Here is a 25,844-nt window from a genome sequence, read left to right as displayed (position 1 = left end):
TAATTATATTAGTTCATTTAATCTTTATAAGTTTTATGGATGACTTTATGAATAACCGCACTATTTGATTTGTAGCCTTTGCCCTATGGTGGCTCCAACAATAGTAAGCCAGGCATAGGTATAATGTAAAAGACTGATTTTTAGACAGCATTTCCAGGGCAGACAGTATGCTTTTGAAGATTATGTTTTAGCCATGTGCTAGTGGCCCATACCGTTAATCCCATCACTCAGGAGGCAGAGGTAGGTGGATCTCTGAGTTCCAGGCCAGTCTGGTCTACAGAGCTAGTTCCAGGACCGCCAAGGCTACACAAAGAAACCTTGTCTCAAAAAACAGACAAACAAAAAAATTGTGTTTTAGGTTGTTTTTTAAGTACCCCTGGAGATAATGACCACTAACTCTGCTTAGGGCTAACCACTGTTACAGAAGTCAGTAGGATTTCTGAATATCAATAATAAGATACTGAAAAAGAATTCAGGAAATCAATCCCCATTTTCAAAGTGTCTCAAAAGAAAATCTAAAATACCTAGAAATAAACCTAACCAAGGAAGTAAAAGATTTCCACAAGAATTTAAAACACTGGAAAAAGACCTTGGTGAAAACACTAGATGATGGCATGACATCCCATGCTCATGAATTGATGGGAAAAAAAATTATAAAAATGGCTATCTTAATCTTTTTAGATTATGGATGAGTCTATAGAAAAATGTCTGCCGTAAATCAAACGGTGAAGGGGAAGAAGAATAGGAATCTCACTTACACAACTTAAGTAAAAGATAGCTCTCTGAACAGATGAAGATAGCTTTCTTCAGTATCCCAGAATCTAATCAATATTTATATGTATGATTCAGCTATCATTTGGCTTAGAAGGGCTTATTGGGAAATGTTATCATTTATACTATTTTCTACAGAGAAAATATTTTACTGTTTAAAGTAAGCTGGACTTTTGAATTATAACCTGTTTTTATGTTCAGAAGAAAAAGAAACTGCACACTTACTTGCCTGGAGGCTGCCGTGAGTTGGATTCCCACTGACACGTGTCTCTGTATTCTTCTCCTGCATGGTCTTCAGTGTTTGCTGTTGTTTAGGACTTGAGTGTAGACACTGGGCAGAGAGGAGATCTCAGTGTACATTAGATGAGCATTTTCTTCATTACAGTAATTGTGGAGAATGTAATATGTACATTTTAGCTGTTTTAACTGCTTTGATTATGGTCCTTTTTTGCCTTATTTATTGATTACAATATTATTATTTGCTTTGTGTACTTTTCTATTTTAACATGTTGGTAAAATATGGGTATTTGTGCTATGTGCTAAGGAAGGTTGCTAATAAATTTATCCATTCTGGAAAAAAAAAAAACAAAACCTCCAAACAAAACAAAACCACACACACACACACACACACACACACACACACACACACAAAATGGCTATCTTACTTAGGACAGATTCAATTCTCATGAATATTCCAATGACATTCTTCACAGAACTAGAAAAAAAGCAATCCTAAAATCTATATGGAGTACCAAGTACCAAAAACCAAACAAAAGAATGTAGAAGAGGGAATTTCATTCACAAATCAGCTGGACATGGCAGAGGTAAGAGGATAATGAGCCAGCCTGATCTGCATACCGTAGCTCAGTGCTCTCCCATCCCCCACAAGGAAATCCATATGTCCGCCGCTGTGGATGATGAGATAGAGCCAGGTTAGTAAAGCCCCACGGCCTCCACCACTCTTATTTTGTGTTTCCCTCATGGCAGCTGCAGGTTGTTGTCAGCATTGGAGGGAGGAAGAAGAGAAGCAGAAGCCAAGGTTAAGTCAAGTTAACCCTGAGTTACAGCTTGGGGGCTTTTGCTTGTTCATTTTTTTAAAAAGATTTTATCTTTGTATATGAGTGCTCTATCTGCATATATGTCTTTATGATCGAAGAGGGTATCAGATCCCACTGTAGAGGGTTGTGAGCCACCATGTGGGTGCTGGGAATCGAACTCAGGACCTCTGGAAGAGCAGCTAGTGCTTTTAACTGCTGAGCCATCTCTCCAGCCCCAGCTTGTTCATTTTTTTTAAGACAGGATCTCGTCTGGCTTCAAATTCACTATATAACCATGGATAACCTTCAAGTCCCTGAAAAGTACCCTAGGTAACTGTTACCATATTCCATATGAGGGAACTAGTAATCTAGTTTACCTAGTAGGAAATTAGAAATGTGTTAATGTCCAAAGTTACTGGGTTTTTTGTTTGTTTGTTCTGTTTTTTTGTTTTTGCTTTTTCGACACTGGGTTTCTCTGTATAATCCTGGCTGTCCTGGAACTCTGTAGACCAGGCTGGCCTCGAACTTGCCGAGATCCACCTGCCTCTGCCTCCCGAGTGCTGGGATTAAAGGTATGCACCACCACCACTACCACCCCAGCTGATATCTTGTCTTAAAACAAAATATAATATTGGTGGAAACAGCAAAGCAGATAATCTCTGTATAGGCTTCCAGTGCCCTCTTAGCCACTGAGCCAGGGCTCAGCCCCTGATCTAATGACATTCTTAGCGTTTGGGCTGAGGGAAGCAAGGAGTCTGTGTGCACATTCCAGAATGGGTTTTACCTGATGGTCATGCCTATGTCAAAAGCAGAGATGGCAGTAAATAGCTATTTAGAGGGTTAAAGAGAGCCCAAGATAACGTGACTCTAGACTTGCCACATTCTAGCTCTGCCATCATCGAAGTCAATCAGCCTTGTAAAATGTTGTACTCCGGTGTGACCTTCTGGAAACTAGTTCATCTCCTCATTGTTAAGTGCCTGCTCTGGGATGCCAGCATTTTCTAATGGAAGTCCTGTGTTCTTTCATAGGCTTACCAGTACTGTTTACTGTTTCCACTACTTCTGGTCTGCTCCCTTAGTTCACAGAACTTTTTTTTTTCTTTTCTTTTTTGGGACAGGGTTTCTCTGTGTACTCTGTATAGCAGCTCTGGCTGTCCTCTGCCTCCCACGTGCTGGGCGGTGTGAGCCACCACTGCCAGGCCAGCTCATGGAACTCTCACACCATTCTTCTCCCGGTCCGACTCTTGCTCTGGAGCAGTTCACTGGCATCCACAACTCTGCTTAACTTAATGGAAATACATACTCTTTCTAAACTTCCTGCTCCTCCTGGTGCAAGGCAGGAAGCAGCCCTTCCCCTCCTCCTCTTCAGATTGCTGGCTGAGTTCCAGTGACCCTCTGAGCACTGACTCCCCCAGATTGGTCTTTCTAACTGTATTCTATCCAGTGATTAAAAAGCAGGGGTTTGTCTGGCCTCAGTAATCCCAGCTGCACTTTTGAATTCTAGGCCAGTCTGGGGCTACTTAAGACCCTGTCTCAAAAAACAAATGAAGGCAGAGAGAGGCAGGGGGATTTCTGTGAGTTTCATGCCAGCCTGGTCTACAGAGTGAGTTCCAGGACAGCCAAGGCTACACAGAGAAACCCTGTCTTAAAAACAAACAAAAAACAAAAACAAATGAGCTGGGCAAACACCCTTAATCCCAGCATTCAGGAAGCAGAGGCAGGTGGATCTCTGTGAGTTCAAGGGCAACCTGGTTTACAAAGTGAGTTCTAGGTCAGCCAAGGCTACATGGTGAGACCCTATCTTAAAACAAACAAAACATTTTACTGGTGTGCTTAAGATGAAGCTCAGCTGGTAGGGTGGTTCCTGGTTTCAGTTCCCAGGACCACATTAAAACCAGGCATGGTTTTAGGATATATGTCTGTAATCCCAGGACTTGTGAGGTAGAGGCAGATGTCATCCTTAGCTACATAGCAAGTTCAAGGCTAGCCTGGGCTATAATGAGTCCTGTCTCAAAAAATAAAATAAGGGCCTAGAGAGACTTGTTGCTCTTATAAAGGATTGGGGTTTGGTTCCCAGCACCCACATGGGGTCTTACAACCATCTCTACTTCCAGTTCCTGTGGATCAGACACCTTCTTCTAACTTCTGTGGGCACCAGCCATGCCTGTGGTACACATATACACATGTATGCAAAACCTTCATACACATAAATAGATTTAAAATAAAATGAAATTTACCAGGTGCATGCCTGCAACTCCAGTCTTTCAAAAACTGAAGCATGGGAATCTCAAATCCAAGACCAGCTTGAGTAACATATTGACACCCTGTGTCCATCACTGTCCAGCATCCTGCAAATTGCTACTCTGCCATCACTAGCGTCCCTGAGGGACCAATCTAGAAGATGATTGCTTCTGCTCCACAAGATTGATCTGTGTCCCACTCCTGGAGAGTGACCTTCCTCTTGGTGTTTGCGTGTAGGGATCTGCCCTGTGAAGTTCTGCTGTTCCAGGAATCCAGGGTATCTCAAAGGAAGAGGAAGGGCAGTGATTTGTCTGTTCAGGCATAAAGTGAGGTAGAAATGCTAGGCTGTCATTCAGCTTTAGGTACCTTTTAGACTCAAGAGGAGCCAATGCTTTTTTTTTTTTTTTTTTTTTTTTTTTTTTTTTTTTTTTTTTTTTTTTTTTTTTTTTTTTAGCAAAAAACAGTTTCTAAGTGTCTGTTTCAAAGGTAGTTTAAAAGTATTTTTTTTCAGCCGGCATGGTGTCGCAAGCCTATGCCAGAACTCAGAAGGCAGAGGCAGGGGCGTCTCTGTGAGTTCAAGGCTAGTCTGGTCTACAGAGTGAGTTTCAGGACAGGCAGGGCTACACAGAGAAACCCTGTCTTGAAAAAACTTTAAAAAAAAAGAAAAAATTTCAATAAATGGTTTATTCATATAATATGTAATACACTATTATACACAATTGAGAGGGAGGAGGACTAAATAAAGCTTCTGAAGCTAGAAGGTGTGGATGCACACACATATATATGTTTGTTTTGTTTTGAGACAGAATTTCACCAGGCTGGCCTCAAATTCAAGGCCCTCCTCCTAAAGTGCTAGAGATTTTAAGTATCTACCACTATGCCCAGTCATGGACTAATAGCCTAACAGGTTATTTCGCAGTAACTACCTTCCCCTCCAGCTTCATCTCCTCTTTGGCTCACAGTCCCCCAGCACTAAGAAGCCTCTCTTTCTCCAGAACCCGGGGCCTGGAGCTCTCTCTGCTCTCATAGTTCACTAGGCCTCTGTAGGATCCTCCCCCTCATCAGATACTCTACTCACCATTTTAAATATTTCCTCCATTATAGTTCTGAAAACTTTCTGTCCTCTCCAGAGTTGTGTAGTTGAATACTTATTTCAACAGCCTCTCCAGTTCATTCACTCATTTATTCATTCATTCATTCACTTATTCAACAGATATTTAGAACTTTTTTTTTTTTTTTTTTTCTTGATGGTGCTGGGATTAAAACCATAGAGAGCTCAGTGTTCTGCCACTGAACTCTGCCCAGCTCTGTCTGGAACAAATTCAGTGCTTGAAAATGAAGAAGCCATGAGTCTTGTCCTCTGTAGCCCAGGCTTCAAACTCTAGGAATCCTATGCCTCAGTCTCAGAGAACTGGGATTGCACCATGTATGAGTCACCATGTCCCACTGGGCTTTAGGTCTAAATAAAGGGTAAGAGGGTAGAGAGATGGCCCAGTGGTTAAGAGCACTGATTGCTCTTCCAAATGATCTGGGTTCATATCCCAACACCCACATGGCAGCTCACTACCGTCCATCACTTTAGACCCAGGCAGGAGTTGTAATACCTGTATACATTAGGCAAACACACAGACACATAAAATAAAAATGAATACAATCTCAATATATATATATATATATATATATAATATATATATATATATATATATATATAATTAAGTGGTTTGAATCAAAGGAGGCCACTGCAGCTAACCATTCCACTATGTGGTTTTGGCTTGGCTGGAGCTTGCATGTAGTAGCCCAGGCTGGCCTCAGACTCACAGATCTGCCTGCCTCTGCCTCCTGAGTGCTGGGATTAAAGGCTTTTCCAATCTTTCTCAGAAGGGTCCTCAGAGTAATGGAATTCTCACCATCATAATGGTTGCCTTTTGTGAAGGGATGGATGTTAGGGACCAGGAAGAAGGGCAAAAGGAGAGGCCCGTGGGGAGGGAAGGATGACTCCCTAGAGACTGAAGATGCTGAAGCTGGAAGGTATGACTTCCTAGAAAATGGTCATCTGGGGGCAGGGAGACCTCTCTAAGGAGAGGAACACCCAAGGCTGCCTGCAGGGGAGGATGTGGCTCGGGCTGAGAAGGAAGGAGCTGCTGCTGGGAGTGGTGTGAGGGACCCAGGCTGGAGAAAGACAGTTCTTGAAGGGCTTAGGTCTGATAAGGGTTTGGCAGGATTGTCAGCAGAGGGTGTGGAGATGGAGATAACAGGATCAGATTGCTGTGGGCTCGCGGACAGGAGAAGTCTGAGGAGCCAGGAGCTGGCTGGCCCAGCAGGGCGGTCCTGAGCCTCCGGCCTCAGAACAAGAGGAAGGCACTGGAGCCTCTGAGGGGAGGTTTCCCTGCCTGCCCGCCTCCCCCTTCCTCCCCTCCCTCCTTCTTCCCTTTCTTCCTTCCTTCCTCTCTGCATCTCTCCCTCCATGCCTGCCTTCCTCTTACATTTATTTCTTTAGTCATCTATTCCTTTTGTTGTGGAGGTTAACACATGTCTGTCACTCTGCATATGGAATCGGAATACCTTCTGGAAGTGAATTCTCTCCTCCTATAATGTATGTCCTGAGGATCAGACTCAAGTTGTCAGCCTTGGTGGTAAAACCTTTACCTGCTGAACCATCCTACCTGTCCCCCCCCTTTTTTTCCTTTCTCTTTTAGAGACAAGGTATCTAGCTCAAGTAGGCCCTAAACTCCCTGCCTATTTAAGGGTGACATTGAACTTTTGATCCTCCTCCTCTACCTCTTGAGTATAGCACATGTGATTTTTGCAGTGCCGTCTAAACTATATCCAACCCAACTTTTATTTATTTATTTACTTATTTGTTTATTTACTTACTTATTTACTTATTTATTTATTTATATTTTAGGTTTTTTTTTCTGTGACAGGGTTTCACTGTGTATCTCTGGCTGGCCTGGAACTTGCTACTTACTATGTAGACCATGATGGTCTGGAACTCGCAATGATTCTATCTGCTTCTATCTGCCTTTCTTTCCCAAATACATTCTGACATGCTGGGTTTTTTTTTTTTCTTTTCTCCCTCCCCCCTTTTCTTTTTAAAGAATTTTATGTTTTATGTGTCTTGGGTATTTTGCCTATATGTGTATCTGTACACCACATCATGCCTGGTGCCTGCTGAGGTCAGAGGAGGGTGTCAGATCCCCTGGAACTGGAGTTACAGACAGTTGTGAGCTGCCAAGTGGGTTCTAGGAATTGAACCTGGGTCCTGTGGAAGAGCAGTCAGTGCTCTGAACCACTGAGCCATGTATCATCCCCACATTCTGCTGATCTGGTTATTTGAGTTTCTTCACATTGTGGGAGTTGATTGAGCTTTATGTATATGATTTGCTCACTATCTTTTTTTTATTTTAAAGATTTATTTATTTATTATGTATACAGCATGTATGACTGCAGTCCAGAAGAAGGCACCAGATCTTATTACAGGTGGTTGTGAGCCACCATGTGCTTGCTGGGAATTGAACTCAGGACCTCTGGAAGAGTAGCCAGTGCTCTTAACCTCTGAGCCATCTCTCCAGCCCCTGCTCGCTATCTTGTGTGAATGGCTTTTAAAAAACAAACTTGGTGCTGGGGAGATGGCTTAGAGGTTAAGAACACTGGCTGTTCTTCCAGAGGTCCTGAGTTCAATTCCCAGCAACCACATGATGGCTCACAACCATCTGTAATGAGATCTGGTGCCCTCTTCTGGCATGCAGAAGAACACATATATGCAGGCAAAACACTGTACACATAATAAATAAATAATTTAAAAAAAAAAAAACAAAAAACAAAAAAACAAACTTGGGATTGAGTTTAGAACATAGTAAACACGTGCAAATTTCTGATAGTTGGAATACTACGATGTTTACAAAGTTCTTAGTCGAAAACTGCACAATGTAGTTTAAAAAAAAAACATTTTAGCACTTGCCTTTAGTCCACCACAGAGGTCAGCCTGGTCTACAGGGTGAGTTCCAGGACAGCTACACAGAGAAATCTTGCCTTGAAAAACAAACAAACAACTCCTAACGTTTTAAGTTAGGTTTATGAGTTTGTGTGGGGCCACATTCGTGGCTGTCTGGGGGCCCGAGGCCCGACGGTTGAGCACACCTGGCAGCGAGTGCTGGGCAAAGCTCCGCTGCTGAGCCCGTCCCCGGCCCTGTTGTCACGATTTGTTTTGAAGCAGGGTTTTGTTAAATGGCCTTGGCTGGCCCTTTCCAGCTTCAGCCTTCTGAGCAGCTGAAATTACAGAAGCTTGTGCCCATAGGCCTGGGCCTGACTTAAAGATTTATTTTACTGGGGATAGAGAGATGGCTCAGCAGCTAAGAGCACTCACTGCCCTTGCTGAGGACCCAGGGTAGGTTCCCTGAACCCACATGGGTGCTGGTAACCATCTGTCACTCCAGCTCCAGGGCATCCATTGCCCTCTTCTGATCTCTCTGTTCCCTAAGCTTGCATGTGGTGCAGGTGTGTGCATGCAGGTAAAACACTCATACACGTAAAATAAAAAATAAATTCTGAGACTAGATTTTTTATTTTTATTAATTGTTATTTTATTATTTGTTTCTTTATTTTTGTGACAGGGTTTCTCTGTGTATCCCTGGCTGTCTTGGAACTTGCTTTGTAGACCAGGCTAGCCTCAAACTCAGAGATCCATCTGCCTCTGCCTCCCAAGTGCTGGGATTTAAAAGTGTGTGCCCACCACTCCCAGCCACATTATATTATTTTAAATTATGTGTTTACGTGTGTGTGTGTGTGTGTGTGTGTGTGTGTGTGTGTGTGTGTGTGCGCGCACATTAGTACAGGTGCCCACAGAGGCTGGAAGAGGGTGTCAGGTCCTTTGGAGCTGAAGTTGCCTGTAGTTGTGAGCCAGTCAGCACGGGTGCTGGAGCCAAGCTTGGGTCCTCTGTAAGAACAATTTGTGCTCTTAACTGCTGAGCCGTCTCCCAGCCCCTGTCTGGCACATTTCATTGAAATGAAATGTTATAATTTTTAAAGCAAGGGTTGGGGTGCAGCCCAGTGGTTGAGTACAAGTGTTTAGCATGTCCAAGATACTTTCCATCCCCAATGCAAAAAGTCAAACCCAAGCAACAACAGTAAAAACCACCTCTGTGTGGTGGCACACAGCCCAGCACTGGGAAGGCAGAGGCCAGCCTGGTCTACAGATCCAGGTCCAGGACAGCCAGGGCTACACAGGGAAACCCTGTCTCAAAAAGCAACAACAGAACCTCACCTTCTCCTGACACTACTCCCCTTTCAACTTTCTTTCTCCATGGCTGGGTGCATGGCTCGGGAATGGAGGGAGGGCATGCTCACAGGCTCGGGAATGGAGGGAGGGCATGCTCACAGGCTCGGGAATGGAGGGAGGGCATGCTCACAGGCTCGGGAATGGAGGGAGGACATGCTCACAGGCTCGGGAATGGAGGGCATGCTCACGGGCTCGGGAATGGAGGGCATGCTCTCAGTCCTCAGGACACCCTCTCCTCAGTTGTCTCTGAGTCATCTCATTTCCTCTTGAGCCCAATCTAGTCAAACATTCACTCTCTCCACGGCATGGAAAGAGCTTTTTGTCACGTTCTCCAGGGGCCTTCATTTGTTGAATTCCGCAGGCAGTTTGCAGGCCGGGTCTTACTTCATCAGCAGCCACCATTAGCAGCATTGGAACAGCTGACCACTTCCTGCCAGAGACATCCGCTTAGCATTGTTCCCAGGGCACCACTCTCCAGATTTCATTTGTTTTTCCAGTTGCTCCAAAAGGAATAAAAATGAGCTTTTAGAGAGGACATACTAGAGAGAGCCCTTTAGTGTCTCCAGAGTGGGAATCAGGCTCAGGGGAGAAGACAGCTTGGTGCTCCTTTGGGGCAGCATGGCCAGCAATAGTCCAAAGCCTGGCTTATAGAACCAGGGGACATTCTTGTGTAGTGAATGAGGACCAGATGTATGAATATTATCCTGAAGGCAGTGGGTTTATAAAGCCCTCTACAGAGCCCTTACCCTTCCTCTCGCTTCCTTGGGAAACCACACTGGGAAAGTTTTTGAGTGATGAGATGGATTGGTCCATCCTTAAGCCCGGTTTCTCTTCTGAGATTGAGGTATTTTCCTCTAGACCCAGACAGACCACAAGAGGGCGCTTGTTCTCCTCTGGCAAATATTTGGTCAAGAATTGAGTTGCTAACTGAAAAGACAGCTAGCTGTAGTTAGAAAGTCTTGGGCTGAAAGCTAAATGCATGTGTGGGAAAATAAATGTACACCGATTCCTGGGATCTGAGTTCAGATCCCATTTCAGGGAGGAACATGCTCAGGGCTAGGAACCCCACAGCTATATTGTTGTTTTTTTTTTGTTTGTTTGTTTGGTTGGTTTGGTTTTTCTTTTCTTTTTTCTTTTTCTTTTTTTTTTTTGGTTTTTTGAGATAGGGTTTCTCTGTGTAACTTTGCACTTTTTCCTGGAACTCACTTGGTAGTCCAGGCTGGCCTCAAACTCACAGAGATCCGCCCGGCTCTGCCTCCCTAGTGCTGGGACTAAAGGCATGCGCCACCACCGCCCGGCTGGTTTAGTTTTTCGAGACATGGTTTCTTTGTGTATGTAGCCCTGGCTATCCTGGAACTACCTCTGTAGACCAGGCTGGCCTCTAATTCACAGAGATCCGCCTGGCTCTGAGTCCCGAGTGCTGGGATTAAAGATGTGTCACCACCACTGGCTACAGCTATACTGTTAATTTCTTCTGGCCATTTATCTTACATGGCAGCCTCTTGACCACTGCTGAGCTCAGTTTTGTTGTAGTCCACCCATTCAAGGTGCTAGCAAGAGAGAACAGACATGTAGTATGTGTGCTTTTCAGAAGTCTGCCCTTGCCTAGCATGTGTGAGGCTCTGAGTTCAATTCCTAGTCATGAAAAAAAAAAAAAAAGTCTAAACACAGTATACTCTCTTGCTGATCCTCAATGTCCCCTACCTGCCTCGTGTTAACCTAAGTATGGAGGTTGTGACACTCTACTCATATATCCTACAGTAAAGTTAGTGTCCAGGAGTGGACATTCGGGGAGAGGTGACAGTGAATGGAGGCCACTGGCCGATAGGGAGCCATGTAGGTTTTGATAAAAGGGGAAGACTATCTCACAGAGCTCCATTCCTTTTCTTTTCCTCCCTCCCTTCCGATTCCCTTCCCTCCTCTTTCTCTTCTCTTTTTCTCCTTTCCTCATGCATTTCCAAAACAGGATCTTGCTATGTAGATGAGGCTAGCCTCCCAACTTACGACGATCATGACTTTGGCTCCCGAGTGCTGAGATGACAGATGTCAAGGGCTGTGTTTTCGGGGGTTCTCCTAAAAGTTGGAGGTCCTGGGAGCAGCTAAGCACAGCCTTATGACCTCTTTTGAGTGCTGCATCCCTGCCCCACTTAGAAGAGGGGAAATACGTGTTGGGGACGGGGAGGTCATGGACAGGAAACTGGGCTCCGTGATGTCTCCACCGTGCCCTTGCCTTTCTCAATCCTTGGGCCTTGGTGGGTGACATGGTTTCCTGGGGCTCCCTTCTGTCCCCTGGTCCCTCCTCTCTTTCTTCATCTTCCCATAGCTAGTTGACAAATGTCCACATTAGGTGAGGTGCTTTGTGGGAGGGAAAGGGGGTGGCAAGGTGAGGGTGGGCGTCCCAGTGCCCATGACCTGCCCTTTGTGTCCTTGAGCAGGCCCTTCCTCAGAGGGACTGGAGGCTGGGCCCTTTGCAGTCTTTTAGGCCTGTTTTGTGGAAAGGGGCAGATTCGAGAAAACCAGGGGCTAATCAGGGGAATCAGAGTCCCTTTCTGTGGCGTTCCTCGGGCTCTGGAATGAGCTGTGTGTGAGGCTGAGAGACAGCAAGGGAGGTTCTCAGACTTCCCGAGTGATGGACACTTTACACAGAGAACCCTGTCGCAGGGGCACGGTCTGAGAAGTCCCTGCTCATCCGATTTAGCCCCCTGTTCATTTCATGGAGTTATGAAGCAGGATGGACTTGTGCCTGGCCTCGGCTGAGTGTGTATGTGTGTGTGTGCATGCCTGTGCCTGTGTGTGTGTGTGTGTGTGTGTGTGTGTGTGTGTGTGTGTGTGTGTGGTCAGAAACTTAAGAACTGGATTAGGCCCATACTGAAGGGGCGTTGGCTAGCATGAGTACTTCCTTAGCTTGAGGCCCTTTAAGTGGCGATCATGGCCACCTGGAGCCACGTGTCCAATTGCCTTCAGGAAAAGTGTCCTCTAGGCGCTCTCAACAGTAACTCTGAGTGCCTAACTGGGCAGAGGCTCCAGTGGTCTCAGCCTTGTTATTACCCAGTGAGTTTACCTGACCAGTGCCTACTCCGTTCCAGTGAACAGTTTCCCTTGGTTTTCTGATTACACTTGTTTGCTTGTTTTGAGATGAGGTCTCACTGTGTAGCTCTGCTGTCCTAGAACTCGCTCTGTAGACCAGGCTGGCCTCGAACTCAGAGATCCCCCTACCTCTATCTCTGGAGTGCTGGGATTAAAGGTGTGCACCATCATGCTTTGCCTAAAATTGTTTTTAAATTTAATGTGTGTGTGTGTGTGTGTGTGTGTGTGTGTGTGTGTGTGTAGCAAGGGCACGTGTAGAGGTTAGAGAACTACCTTCTGGAGTCTGTTCTCTCCTTTCACAAAGGTTGTCAGACAGGCTTGGTGGCAAAAGCCATGTCACCAGCCTTTTGACTCCTTGTGAATCTCTTTTTGGCCAGGTTATGTGGTCTGGGGACAGATGGATGTGTCTGAATTGTGGCTGAGTGGTGTTCTGAACGTAGATACTTGGCTAGGTTCTATCAGGATTGGCACTAACCTGGGGAACCACAAGGCTTTCTTGTCCGCAGAGAATAGCTAACCATTCTGGAGACTTACTCCAAGCATCTCCTTTGGGCAGTTCTGTGTCTGGTACCCAAGGCTTCCCAAGGCCCATCCCTTTCCTACCCCACACTCCACCCAGCTTTTCCTCTTCCAGAGGGCGACTGGCATTTCCTATTGGTGAATGAAGGAAGGCCCAGGCCTGTGACTTACACATACATGCTTGGGTTAAGACCTGGCGGCGGCTACTGGGCTTCTGAAGCTGGAACTGTGCAGGCCCGGTTCATCAGCCAGCAGCCAGCACTGGGGAGCAGGAGACAGCATGGCGTTCTCTTCCACTAATGGTTCCTAGTAGGGTGAAGAGAGGGCTTAACAGGAAGGCTGGGACCACAGTTGTCCCCCCTTCTTCTTTTTTCAAAGTGTGTTATTTATTTGTTTGTTTGTTTGTTTGTTTTCAGAGCTGAGGACCGAACCCAGGGCCTTGTGCTTGCCAGGCAAGTGCTCTGCCACTGAGCTAAGCCCCCACCCCCCAGCAGGACTTCTGAAGGATGTTGAGAAGAGCTCCCTCATGTGGTTTGCACAGACTCCCAGTGCTTGAAGAACCGGTTGGTGTTGGTTAGGCCCAGTGCACCCTGTGGCATCAAGGAAGGTCTCAAGAGTTGCTGTTTTTTTGTTTTGTTTTGTTTTTTGCTTTTTCGAGACAGGGTTTCTCTGTGTAGCTTTGCACCTTTCCTGGAACTCGCTTTGGAGACCAGGCTGGCCTCGAACTCACAGAGATCCGCCTGCCTGTGCTGGATTAAAGGCATGCGCCACCACCGCCTGGCTGAGTTGCTGTTTTTAAGAGCTGCGATTGAACTCAGGGCTCTGTGCCGGCTAGTCAAGTTCTCCACCACTGACATAGTAAGGCCAGAAATAAACCTTGGTTATCTTGATATGTTCCCTTATTTAAGAGTCTTTTCTTTCTTCTTTCTTTTTTTTTTTGGGGGGGGGATGGGGTAGGGTAGGGTGTTTTCTATGTAGCCCAGGTTAATCTTGAATTTGCTGTGTAGCTGGAGCTGGTCTTAAAACTCCTGACCTTCTGCTTCCCAAGTGAGTGCTGAGATTAGAGAGCTGTATGGCCATGATCAGTGTGCGTTCTTGGCTTAACTGTGCTGAGCTAGCACTCTGCCAGCTGGGCCCCCGACCCCAGGGAAAAACATTTTTATGTCCCCCCCAACAGTGAGTCTTACTATGTACCTCTGGAGTCTTTGAACCCACTATGTAGTCCAGCCTGATGTCCTTGGATTGTTCCTTTCTCTGCTGCTCTGAGGGGCTTGATGCGCAAGGCCTGCTTGACCAAGAGGTGACTGGAGCAATCCTGCGCTGTGAAACCAGGTTGCACAGAAGCCCACTTCTCCTTCACCCTCCGGGGCGGAGTGTGCAATCAGCAGCATTCACTCAAGCTGCCACCCTCCACGGTGTCCTGTCCAAGCCCCTAAGGGTCCCACAGCCTCTGAAGCCAAGAGTCATTTCAGGCCTCCAGGCACATGGGTCAGTTCCCTGAGGAGCTGGGACCAGAATCTGCCTCATGGACTCTAGACCCCTCCATTGCTGTGGTCCATCCTCCCGCCTAGCGGTGTACTGTATACTTTAATACACCCTATGCATTGTGGGGGAGAGTACAGTACTGTCAATTTTAAAAGCTTTAGAGAAAATCCAAAGAGCTCCTGCCTTGATGCTCTAGATAACTGTTTCTCTGATACTTGTAGTTTATTGTAATTTTAAAACTACATTAGCCAGGCAGTGATGGTGCACACCTTTAATCCCAGCACTGGGGAAGGAGAGGTAGGTAGATCAAGGCCAGTCTGTCAGAACTCACAAGATGAAGTGAGTTCGGGGCCAGTCTGGTCTGTAGAGTGAGTTCCAAGATAGCAGGACTGTTACACAGAGAAACCCTGTCTCAAAAACAAAAATACAAAACAAACAAGCAAAGGAAAGCTACATTAATTAATTTATTTGCGTGTGTGTGTGTGTGTGTGTGTGTGTGTGTGTGTGTGTCTGTATGTGTCCATGTGTGCTATGGTGTAAGTGTAGAGGTCAGAGGACAACTTTTGGGAGTTCTTTCTTTCTTCCCATCAGGGTCCTGGGGATTGAACTCTAGTCAAAGTGTCTTTACCTGCTAAGACATCTTGCTGGCCCTGTGTTTTTTTTTAACGTGTGTGGGTTATTTTGCCTGCATGTATGTATATCTATGTACCATGTATGTCAGTGCACCATGTGTATGCAGTGCCCATGGAAAGAGGTCACCTAATCCCCTGGAACTCGAGTTACACATAGTTGTGAGCTGCTATGTGGGTGCTAGGACCCAAACCTGAGTCCTCTTGAAGAGCAACCAGTGCTCTTAACTGCTGAGCCATCTCTCCAGCCCACTGTGATTTTTTTTTTTTAAACTTTTTATGGGGCTGGAGAGATGGCTCAGCAGTTAAGAGTACATACTGTTCTTGCAGATGACCCAGGTTCAGTTTCCAGTACCTACATAGCAGATCACAATTGTCTGTAACCTAGTTCCAGGGAACGTGATTCCCTTTTCTGCATCAGGTATGCATGTGGGGCACGTGTGTGCATTCCTGTGCAAGTGTGTGTGTGTGTGTGTGTGTGTGTGTGTGTGTGTAGACAATCACTCATACACATAAAATAAAAATAAATAAGTCTTTTAAAAATAATTTTTATTTGATTTATTCATTTTGTGTGTGCATATGCCCATGCATGCATACCACAGCATGTGTGGAAGCAGGAAGACAATTGCTTGCAGGAATCGGCTCTTTCCTTCTACCAGGTGAGTTCTGGGGACTGAACTCAGATCTTCAGGCTTGGAAGCAAGCACCTTTACCTGCTGAGTCATCCTGCCAGACTATAATATTTTTTCAATATATACTCAGTATAATTGTAAGGTACAAAATGTGTTTTGATTGACACACCTTTCTGTCTCTTTAGCTTCTTCCTCTGTGTAACAGCCCTGGCTGTCCTGGAACTCACTCTGCAGACCAGGCTGGCCCCAAACTCACTGAGATCCACCTGCCTCTGCCCCCGAGTGCTAGGACTAAACATGTGTGCCACCACTGCCCGGCTAACCTTTTTTAGATGAAAGAAGTATGTTTATTGTTATATCTTTTTTCACTTACAAACTTTATTACTAAAAAAATGAAAAAAAAATTTTTTTGCTGGGTGGTGGTGGCACAGCCTTTAATCCCAGCACTTGGGAGGCAGAGGCAGGTGAATCTCTGTGAGTTCGAGACCAGCCTGGTCTACATAGTGAGATCCAGGACAGGCACCAAAACTACACAGAGAAACTCTGTCTTAAAAAACAAACAAACAAACAAAAAATCAGTTTTTTAAACTTTTCAAAAAACATGTCAAATGAATGATGTTCTAGTTTTGTTGTTGTTATTGTTGCTACTGTGATAAACACCACAACCAAAAGCAATTGGGGAGGGAAGAGTTGATTTCATCTTACAGTTAACAGTCTGTCATGGATGGACAGACGCCAGGGCAGGAACGCTAGGCAGGAACATGAAGCAGGGACCATGGAGGAATGATGTCTACTGGCTTTTCCCAGGCTCTCGTTTATCCACCTTTCTGTAGAGCCCAGGCCCACCTGCCCAGGGGTAGCACTGCCCTCGGTGGGCTGCCTCTTGCACATTAACTACAAATCAAGACAGTGCCTCACAGAGGAGCCCACAGGCTAGTCATCCACCGGCAATCATTCAGTTAAGGTTCCCGCTTTCCAGAGGTGTCCGGTTGATAACACGACTATCCAGGACAGGTCATAATTCTTTAAAGAAGTCACCTTTAATTACAGTTGAGAAATAAAATGCCTGCATGTTTAAATTTTCCTCACATTTACCTTTTTCTTTTGTTTAATAAAGTGATGTTTATAGTTGTGTGCACAGTGGGGGTCTATAAGAAGAAAGTGTGTTTTCAGACTGTTAAAAAATGATTTAACAGGGGCTAGAGTGATAAAGAGCACACACTGCTCTCACAGAAGACCCAAGTTTGATTCCCAGCATCCATGTCAGGCGCCTCACAACCACCTGTTAACTCCAGCTCCAGGGGCATCCAGTGCCTCTGACCTTCAAGGGAAACTGCACTCACATGCATGTATTCACACGTACATACTCATGCACACACACACACACACACTTAAAAATTATAAAAACATCTTTAAATGATGTAACAACTTTTGTGAATCATTTCAGACATTTTCAGCTGTGGATACCCATTGTGAGTCCCCTACTCACTAATGCATATGCATACATTATTACATTCTAAACCTACAAGCATAGACTCTTTAGCTTTGGCATTTTTGTCTCACATGTAAGTATTTGTTTGACATGTTAAATGATAGACGTATACTGTGCCTGTGAATGTGGAAAGCAATCCTAACTGTATTCGGCCACAAGGCCTAATTTGCAGTAACTATTGCTGCTTTAAATTTTTTTTTTTTTTGGTTTTGTTTTTGTATTTTGAGAAAAGTCTTACCTTGTAATTCTGGCTGGCCTAGAACTCTATACATGAACTCACAAAGATCTGCCTGCCTCTGCCTACTGAATGCTGGGATGAAAGGTGTGTGCCACTATGCCTGGCTGAGACCTTTTTTTCCTTGGTTTTTCAAGACTGGGTTTTTCTGTTTCCATGGCTGATCTGGAACTCACTCTGTAGCCCAGGCTGGCCTCGAGCTCACAGAGATCCACCTGCCTCTGCCTCCCTAGTTCTGAGATTAAAGATGTGCACCACCACTCCCTGCTGAGTTGCTGGGATTTTTAAAATACACATATTTCACCTGGCAATGGTGGCACACACCTTTAATTCCAGCACTCGGGAGCAGAGGCAGGTGGATCACTGTGAGTTCGAGGATAGTCAGGGCTACACAGAGAAACCCTATCTCAAAAAACAAAACAAAACAACCCCAAATTTTATTTCCTGTGTGTGTGTGAGAGAGAGAGAGAATGCCGTCAAGCGAGAGAGCTTGTTGTGTGCACTGTGTACCCACCGACCCGTCTCCCTGCCCCGTTGCTCTCTTATTTCACAGTGACTCGTTGCTTTGTATGCACTTGACGTTTGGGGACGAAGATTGTGTGTCTTCCCAACAGGAAGTATATAATCAGCCAAGCTAAGCAGGATGTGGTTGTGCCTATCTGTAATCCCAGCACTTAGGAGGTGCACACACACACACACACACACACACACACACACACACACACACACGCATGCACACATGTACACACTAATTAAAACAAGACAGACAAACAAAAAGCTAGTGTGACAGCAAATGCCTATAACACCAGCATTTTGGAGGTTGGAGGCAGGAGAATCAGGAGTTCAGGGTTATCTTTGGCTGCTACGTATAGAGTTTTAGGCCAACCTGGGCTTCATAAGACACTGTCTCAAAATAATAAATTGACCAGCCTAATGTTACAACTGCGTTGAGGCCAAATGTAAACTAAAAGCCTTAATTGAAGTAGCACAGTCTTAACATAATTTATCATTACTACTTCAATCATTTTGGATTACCCCACATACAAACCAAAAACAACAAACAAAAACAGCCACAGTGGAAACCCCAAAGCACGATGTTGGGACAGAGGCTCAGTGAGTCAGTGCTGGTGTGTGTGGCCTGGCATCTGGATGTGCAGGGGACTGTGATGAGTGCTGGGGGGAAAGGATGCAGGCGCTGAGGTGGGATGGAGGGTTGTGGGCTGCTGAAAGAGGGTTGGAGTGGCCATCTCAGTGATCCCAGGGGGTCCCCGGACACTTGTGTGGAGGGTGGAATGTGGCTGGGGGAGCAACCTAAGGGAGATGAAATCTAGGGATTTTGGTAACAACTCACAGGAGCAAAAGTGGTGAAAAGCAGGGTGGTGGTGTGGGAGGGGAGAGGGGAATGTCCCAGGAGAAGGAGGGAATAATTAGTTCTTTCTGCTTTGAGATCAGGACCCATGCACTGCGTACTCAGCAATCAGATGAGAGGGTCCATGGGAATCGTTTTTCTTTTGGCTTAAAAAAATAATAATGTTGAATTGGAAAGATGTCTCAGTGGTTAAGAGCACTTGATGTTCTTCTGAATAGTGTTCCTAGTAACCACACAGAGGAGCTCATGATTGCCTGTAGCTCCAGCTCCAAGGGATCCATTGCCTTCTGGATTTTTCAGGCACCCACACTGATGTGGCATACATTCACACAGACACGTATTTCTTTTAAATGTTAGTAATTATTTATTTATTTTTGAGACAGGCCTTCATGCATCTCAAGTTGGCCTTAGACTTATTGTAACTAAGGATGACCTTGAACTTCTGACCCTCCTGCCTCCATTTTTCTAAGTGCTGGGATTACCGGCTTGCACCAGTGTGAACAGGTTAAGTGGTGCTGCGGTGCCAGGGCTTTGTATGCTGTAGGCGAGACTATGACTACTCGCCAGTCCCCATTTCTTTTTCTTTTGGGGGGTTTTTGAGATAGGGTCTCACTTAGTAACCCCAGTTTGCTTTGAGCTCATAGTAGTCTTCCTGCCTCAGCCTCTGAGGTGTTAAAATAATAGGCATGAGCCTCCATACCTGTCATTTATAGGAATCATGAGCTCAGACCGTGTAATGCCTAGTCATTGTAACTTACATTCTGAGGGGTGCTATTGCAAGGAAAGCCTGAATGCTGGGGACAGAATCAGCCCTGGATGCCCTCAATGTTGGGAAAACAGCCCTTGGAGGAGATGTAGGCAAGAGGCAAAGCAAGGATGATAGGATAGGGACCATTCCAGGGGACAGAGGGAAACCTAAGCCTTCATGCACTAAAACAAAGTTTCAGGGTGGTCACCAAACCCAGAAAAGGCTTAAGTGTGAGAGAAAGTGGAAATGCTGACTCGGTCAGGGTAGATGGCCTTTTGTGGGCTTGGGCTAAAGGCCACATCTGCAGGAGGGTAGGGACATCTTTATCTTGAGAAAGGCAGCTGAGAAGGATCCGAGAGAGGGTGTTGTTCCTGCTGCTGCTGGACCTAGTGATGGGTCTAGGAAGCCACGGTCCATGCCGTGGATGGCGTCACCTGGCAGGGCCTGGTTGCCAGCCTCACCGCCTCTTGGCCCTGCGCTTCCAAACTCTCCAACTGTCAAAGAAGATAATGTTGTGGTCTTGAATGGCAGGGGAACTTCTTCCTTGGGAGGCTGGGTCTCTGGGTGGGGCGGCCACTGTCACTTATCATCAAAGGCCAAAGGTCACCGAGAGTCAGACAGTGCCTAGAGCTGGAGATTTAGCAATGGACACTAAATCCAGACTCATTCCCAAAGAGTAGACAGACTTAGGATCCTCATTGGCTCTTCCTTTCTTGAGATTTTTACCCCATTGAGCAATCCTGGATAGGCCAGCACCCCTGGGGCCTGGGAGAAGCCAAGGGCATCTCAGGAAGATGGGGAAATGATTTCTTCATCTGACATGCCAGGCCACTTCACTCACTGCCCATAGCCTCATGAGGCAACAAGACTCTGAAGCAAGCCCCCGCCCACACCCTGGCAGGCAGCCAGTGCAGGAAGGGTCGGGAAGACTTCTGCTTGGGCTCTGCATCAGGTTCAGGCTGAGCATAAAGGAGGCTCAAGAGGCCTGGAGGAGGCAGTCTTGGGGACCATGCAAACCCAGAGGGACAACCCTTCCCTGCGATGGCCACTGTCGCTGCTCCTGCTGCTGGGTCTGGTGCTGCCTTTAGCCATCTCCCAGACCCGCGGCTACAGGGAGGCCGTGCTCCGTGCTGTGGACGAGTTCAACCGGCAGTCCCCAGACACCAATCTCTACCGCCTCCTGGACCTGGATTCGCAGCCCCCAGGGGTGAGGTTGCAGGAGAGCAGGCCTCCTCCTCCCCTTTTCGTGGGTCTCTCCTGTTCTCAGGACACTTCCTAGATCTGCCTCCTTCCAGATTGACAGCTTTCAGCTTTGGAATACCTGCTGTGGCAGAGTGCTCTCAACCCCATTCTAGTGATGCATGGGGCCTCCACTCCAGGGACAGGGTGGAATCGTTGGCCCCAGGAATTGGCTTCCTTTGCTCTAAGTTTTTTTTTTTTCCATATCCGAAGAAGGATTGTGCCTAGCCTTGAGGTCCCTAAGGATGTGCCCGATTCCCTCCCTGTTTCCAGAAGGGGTGGGGTGGGGACGTGCTCTTCATTTCAGCTGGCTGGGGGCTGTTCCTACTCACTGTATGTGCGGGGAGGAAGGAAGGGGCTCATTTTCTCCTCCCCTCTGTACCCCAGCACTGGGTCCTGCCTCAGTGCCTAGCATGTCATGTTGGAAGGCCACTCTGTTAGTGGCTGTCAAGAAGAGTGATCTTGAAGCTGAGAAGGGGCTGAGACTAGTCTCCCTACTTTTTCCCATGACCAGGATGAGGACCCAGATACCCCACAGTATGTGAGGTTCAGAGTGAAGGAGACAGCGTGTGACAAAGCATTGCAGCAGCTACCTGAGCAATGTGACTTCAAGGAAAATGGGGTAAGCCAGAGGGCTGGGGTGACTGGTGGGTGCCTCCTGGGGAACTGAACAAGGAGTCCCGAGGGAATCTTTCCATCTAGTGGGCTAGGGTTTGGGGGTTATGGCAAATGGGATCTAGTTTGACCTTGAGCTTTCTCTTCCCAGCTGGTGAAGCAGTGTGTGGGGACAGTCACCCTGAGCCAGGACATAGATTCTTTTGACATCAACTGTAAAGGGGTGAGTGGGATGCAGGAATGATGTGGGATGGGACATGGGCCAGTTACTCCCTGTTCCTACCCATCCCCTTGGTCCTCCCTTGTGCCTGAACTTCCGCTCCACCACTGGCTCTGTTGTTATCCTTCAGAGCAGTGACTCCAAGCTTGACTCTTGGGAGGCCGAGGAAAGGAGGCTCTCTACGGGTTCTAGGCCAGCCTTACCTACATAATGAGTTCCAGGCCAGACATGGGTACATTCGAAGGCTTATCTCAAAAAAAAAAAAAAAAAAAAAAAAAAAAAAAAAAAAAGGTTGTTTTTTTAGCTGGAACTTGTTAGGAATGAAGACTCTCAGGCCTCACTGAGTCTTAATCAAACTCAGGCTGAGGACCTCACCACGTGGGTGTGAGCATGCCCTACTGAGTCCTGCTAATGCTCACAGCATCCTCCAGGGTACACTCTCAGACCCCAGGGAGCCTCTTGCCATTCCAAGGCCCCAGTGTTCTCATTGGGTTTCATTGGGGTTAGGGATCCAACTACATGTCCAAAGGCTGAACTAGGCCCAGAGGCTCTGGGAGTATCCCTGAGTGTGGTCCAGATGGGGAGGACCTTGGGTGCCCTGGGACCAGTTCCTCACAAGGAACCCATCTCTTCCTGGTACACAGCCTGGGACACAGCCCCAGAAGTTTAAGAAAATTGCCAAGATCGCTGGACTCCTCCGAAAAGGTGGGCAGAAGATTGGTGAAAAGATTAAGAAGATTGGCCAGAAAATTGCAGATTTTTTTGGGAAAACTGCACCTGAAGCAGAAAACTAGCCTGTCTTGGCCTGTTTCTAGATTCCAAAAATAATAAATTTGGTGAAGGAAACTTCTCAATGGCTTTCATCTTCTTTTAGTCTTTAACCCTGGAGGCTCTCTGAGCACATGTGTGAGCCATCCCTGCTGTGTGTGTGTGTGTGTGTGTGTGTGTGTGTGTGTGTGTGTGCCATCACTGCTGTGTGTGTGTGTGTGTGTGTGTGTGTGTGTGTGTGATTGAGAATGAGAGAGAGAGAGAGCCATCCCTGCTGTGTGTGTGTGTGTGTGTGTGTGTGCCATCACTGCTGGGCTGTGTGTGTGTGTGTGTGTGTGTGAGATATCACTGCTGTGTGTGTGTGTGTGGGGGGGGCTCTCATGCATTTGAGACAAAAAGGAAGGTAGCTATTCCATTAGAAGTTATGGGTAAGGCAGCAGGGCAAGAGGTCCATTTAAAATATATATATATCAGCCGGGCGGTGGTGGTGCACTCTTTTAATCCCAGCACGCTGGAGGCATGAGCAGGCAGGTCTCTCTGAGTTCGAGGCCAGTCTGGTCTACAGAGCAAATTGCAGGACAGCCAGAGTCACACAGAGAAACCCTATCTTGAAAAACAAACAACAACAAAAAGATAAGGAAAAAAAAGAACTATTATTTTGTGTGTGTTTGTGTACCTGAGTATATATATGCATTATGTCCTGCTGGTACCTGCAAAGGCCAGAAGAGGTGTCAGGTCCCCAGAACTCGAGTTACAGGCAGTTGTGAGTTGCCAGATGTGAGTGCTGGGAACTAAATTTAGGGTCCTCTGCAAGAATAGCAAGTGCTTGTTTTTTTTTTTGTTTTTTTTTTTTTTTTGGGGGGGGGGGCAGGGTTGCTCTGTAGCTCTGGCTGTCCTGGTACTCACGAAGATCAGTTTGCCTCTGCATCCCAAGTGCTGGGATGAAAAGCATGTGCTATCACTGTCTGGTAGCAAGTGCCCTTAGCCATTGATCCATTTCTCTGGCCCCTAAACATCCATTTATTGCTTACCTATGTGTTTGACCTAACATCTGTATGACTGTCAGGTAAACTAGGTTTTGGACTGTCAAACAGACCTCTAGTTCTAAAGGCTGATAATGTCGTCAGATAGTATCTGAGGCCCACAGCGTTTCCCACTTTGTACACTCTTCTACCTGATGCTTCCAGAAATGTGGGTTTGGTTTTGTTTTGAAACAAGGTCTGACTATGTAGACCAGGCTGGCCTTGAACTCACAGAGATCCTCCTGCCTATTCCTCCCCAGTGCTGGGATTAAAGTGCCACCATGACCAACTCAATCAATGTATTTTAAACCTTTTAAATTTAAAATTTACATTAAATTATACAATCAAACAAATACCAAATGAATTGCCTAATTGCTGCAAAGTATAACCCAGATAACAAATCATATCCTTTCCTCTTTTTTTTTTTCAAGTCATTCGGATATTTGACTGTGTATTTTGTATGTGTGAGATTTTATGAAAGATATTTCTTTCAAGATGACAGGGCCTGGAATGTTAGGAGTTTGAACTTCAGACTTGGAAGAGGCCTGGCTCATCATCTGGTCAGATCTCCTGAAATTCAAACGGAGAAAAGTGGGGCCCATCGCAGGGCAGACTGCTACAACAGAATTGAGACTAGGACTTAATTCACCTTTGCTTAGTCTTTCCCTACAACTCACCGCATCTCTAGGAAAATAGACTTTTAAACAGAGTCACTCGTATTAACATTTTACCTGCAGACAGCCTTGAATAAAGTAGTACTTTGGCATTAATTTGTTGAGCTTATATGCAAACATAATAAACATTATTAAATATCAGAAAAGCTAACATTTTACACCAGATCGCTTCAGACCAAATTCAAATCGAATTTGAATAAATTAGAAGTACTGAGCGTACATAACCTTCTTGTGCACCTTGAGTATTCGAAAGTTAATCCTTGTTGTGGTCCTGTCTGAAAAGCAGAACAGCAGCACAGTGCTCTAGGGAAATGCTGTTCCTTTTGGTCAGCCCATCTGATTGAAGGGAGAGGACCGTCGAGGCGGCCTATCTGCTGGTTTGAAGAAATAATGGCACTGTTTTAGTTCCAGGGCCAGACACTAGTGCTAAAAGAAAAGACCTATACGGCCAGTGCTCTTCTGTCTTCCATAGTTATCACAACTATGAGAGCTTCTCAAGTCATCGAGCCGTTCAATTTTTTTAATTTTTTAATGTTGACACACGAGTGTACGCAGAGTGGGTGGCACACTAGCTCTGAGGAGGACAAGCATTAATGCAGGTGATTCCTCCCCTGGAGGGAGTGCTCTCTCAGCTCGAAGCCACCCTCAGCTGGAAACCCGGAATCTACCCGCTGTTATTGGAGAGTGCCTTGCTTTGGTTTCCGATGGCTGAGTGTCCTCAAGCCCTTCTCCTCTAACAGCATTGCTTTTTAGTGTGTGTTAACCTGTGGTTTGAAGGAAATGCTCTTGTACATTAACAATGTAAATTTAAATAATTAAATTAAATTACATTTTACAAAAAAAAAAATTTAAAATTTATGCATATGGGCGTTTTCTCTGCTTAAATGTCTGTGTACTACATGTGTGCCTGGGTCAGAATAAGGCATCAGATCCCCTGGTACTAGAATTACAGATGGTTGTGAGCTGCCATGTAGGTGCTAGGAACCAAATCCAGGTCCTCGGGAAAAGCAGTCAGTGCTCCTAAGCTCTCTCTGAGCCATCTCTTCAGCTCCAACCCCTCATATTTTTTTTCTTTTTTTAAAAATTGTTTTTCAGGTTGGGGATTTAGCTCAGTGGTAGAGTGCTTGCCTAGCAAGTGCAAGACCCTGGGTTCGATCCTCAGCTCAAAAAAAAAAAAAAAAATGTTTTTCATTTCTTGTGTGTGAAGCTGTGTTACTGTGTCTGTGTAAAACACCTGATTGTCTAATAAAGAACTGGCCAATAGCAAGGCTGGAGAAAGGATAGGCAGGGCTGGCAGGCATCAGTATAAATAGAAGGAGAAATCTGGGAAGAGGGATCTAAGAGCTAGCAGCCAGAGGAGGAGGAGGAGGACTCCAGGGGCCAGCCACCCAGCTACACAGCAAGCCATGGAGTAAGAGTAAGATTTACAAAAGTTAGAGGAAAAGCCCAGAGGGAAAAGGTAGACGGGATAAGTTAAGTTAAGGAAAGCTGGCTAGAAACAAGCCAAGCTAAGGCCAGGCATTCATAATTAAGAATAAGGCTCTGTGTGTGATTTATTTGGGAGCTGGGTGGTGGGCCCTGAAAAAAGAGTAAAAAAAAATTAACAACATCTTCCTCCAGGACACAGCCCTGTGCCTAAGTGCTCAGCATGGTTTTGAGTCCATACTCAGCTCAGTGAATGGGTACATTTATGTGCTACATAATCAACCCACTGAGAGATTCTTACATGATTCTCTCTTCAGTTAGCATAGAAACCTGGCTTCAGGCAGAGGCCACAACTCCA

The 25,844-nt window shown here is 45.9% G+C and overlaps 1 protein-coding gene across 1 annotated transcript; it reads left to right on the top strand.

The window, feature by feature from the left end:
• The first annotated feature begins 20,398 nt into the window (after positions 1-20,398).
• LOC114705253 (cathelicidin antimicrobial peptide) lies at positions 20,399-22,451 on the top strand. Its single transcript, XM_028887051.2, has 4 exons — positions 20,399-20,730; positions 21,277-21,384; positions 21,529-21,600; positions 22,242-22,451. The coding sequence occupies exons 1-4, from the start codon at positions 20,533-20,535 to the stop codon at positions 22,389-22,391; spliced, it is 528 nt and encodes a 175-aa protein (XP_028742884.1). The 5' UTR covers positions 20,399-20,532; the 3' UTR covers positions 22,392-22,451.
• Positions 22,452-25,844: the final 3,393 nt, after the last annotated feature.

This window comes from Peromyscus leucopus, chromosome 7 (genome assembly GCF_004664715.2).
Source record: "Peromyscus leucopus breed LL Stock chromosome 7, UCI_PerLeu_2.1, whole genome shotgun sequence".
In the NCBI taxonomy this organism is placed as follows: domain Eukaryota; kingdom Metazoa; phylum Chordata; class Mammalia; order Rodentia; family Cricetidae; genus Peromyscus; species Peromyscus leucopus.
Note: the sequence above shows the minus strand (reverse complement) of the source record. Positions and strands in the feature narration are given on the sequence as shown.

What these genes read in the sequence shown, in the direction of transcription:
- LOC114705253 (XM_028887051.2), top strand. Translation starts at nt 20,533, where the DNA reads ATGCAAACCCAGAGGGACAACCCTTCCCTGCGATGGCCACTGTCGCTG. An exon ending in TGGATTCGCAGCCCCCAGGG is followed by an intron (nt 20,731 to 21,276) that starts GTGAGGTTGCAG and finishes TCCCATGACCAG; the next exon opens with GATGAGGACCCAGATACCCC. An exon ending in GTGACTTCAAGGAAAATGGG is followed by an intron (nt 21,385 to 21,528) that starts GTAAGCCAGAGG and finishes TTCTCTTCCCAG; the next exon opens with CTGGTGAAGCAGTGTGTGGG.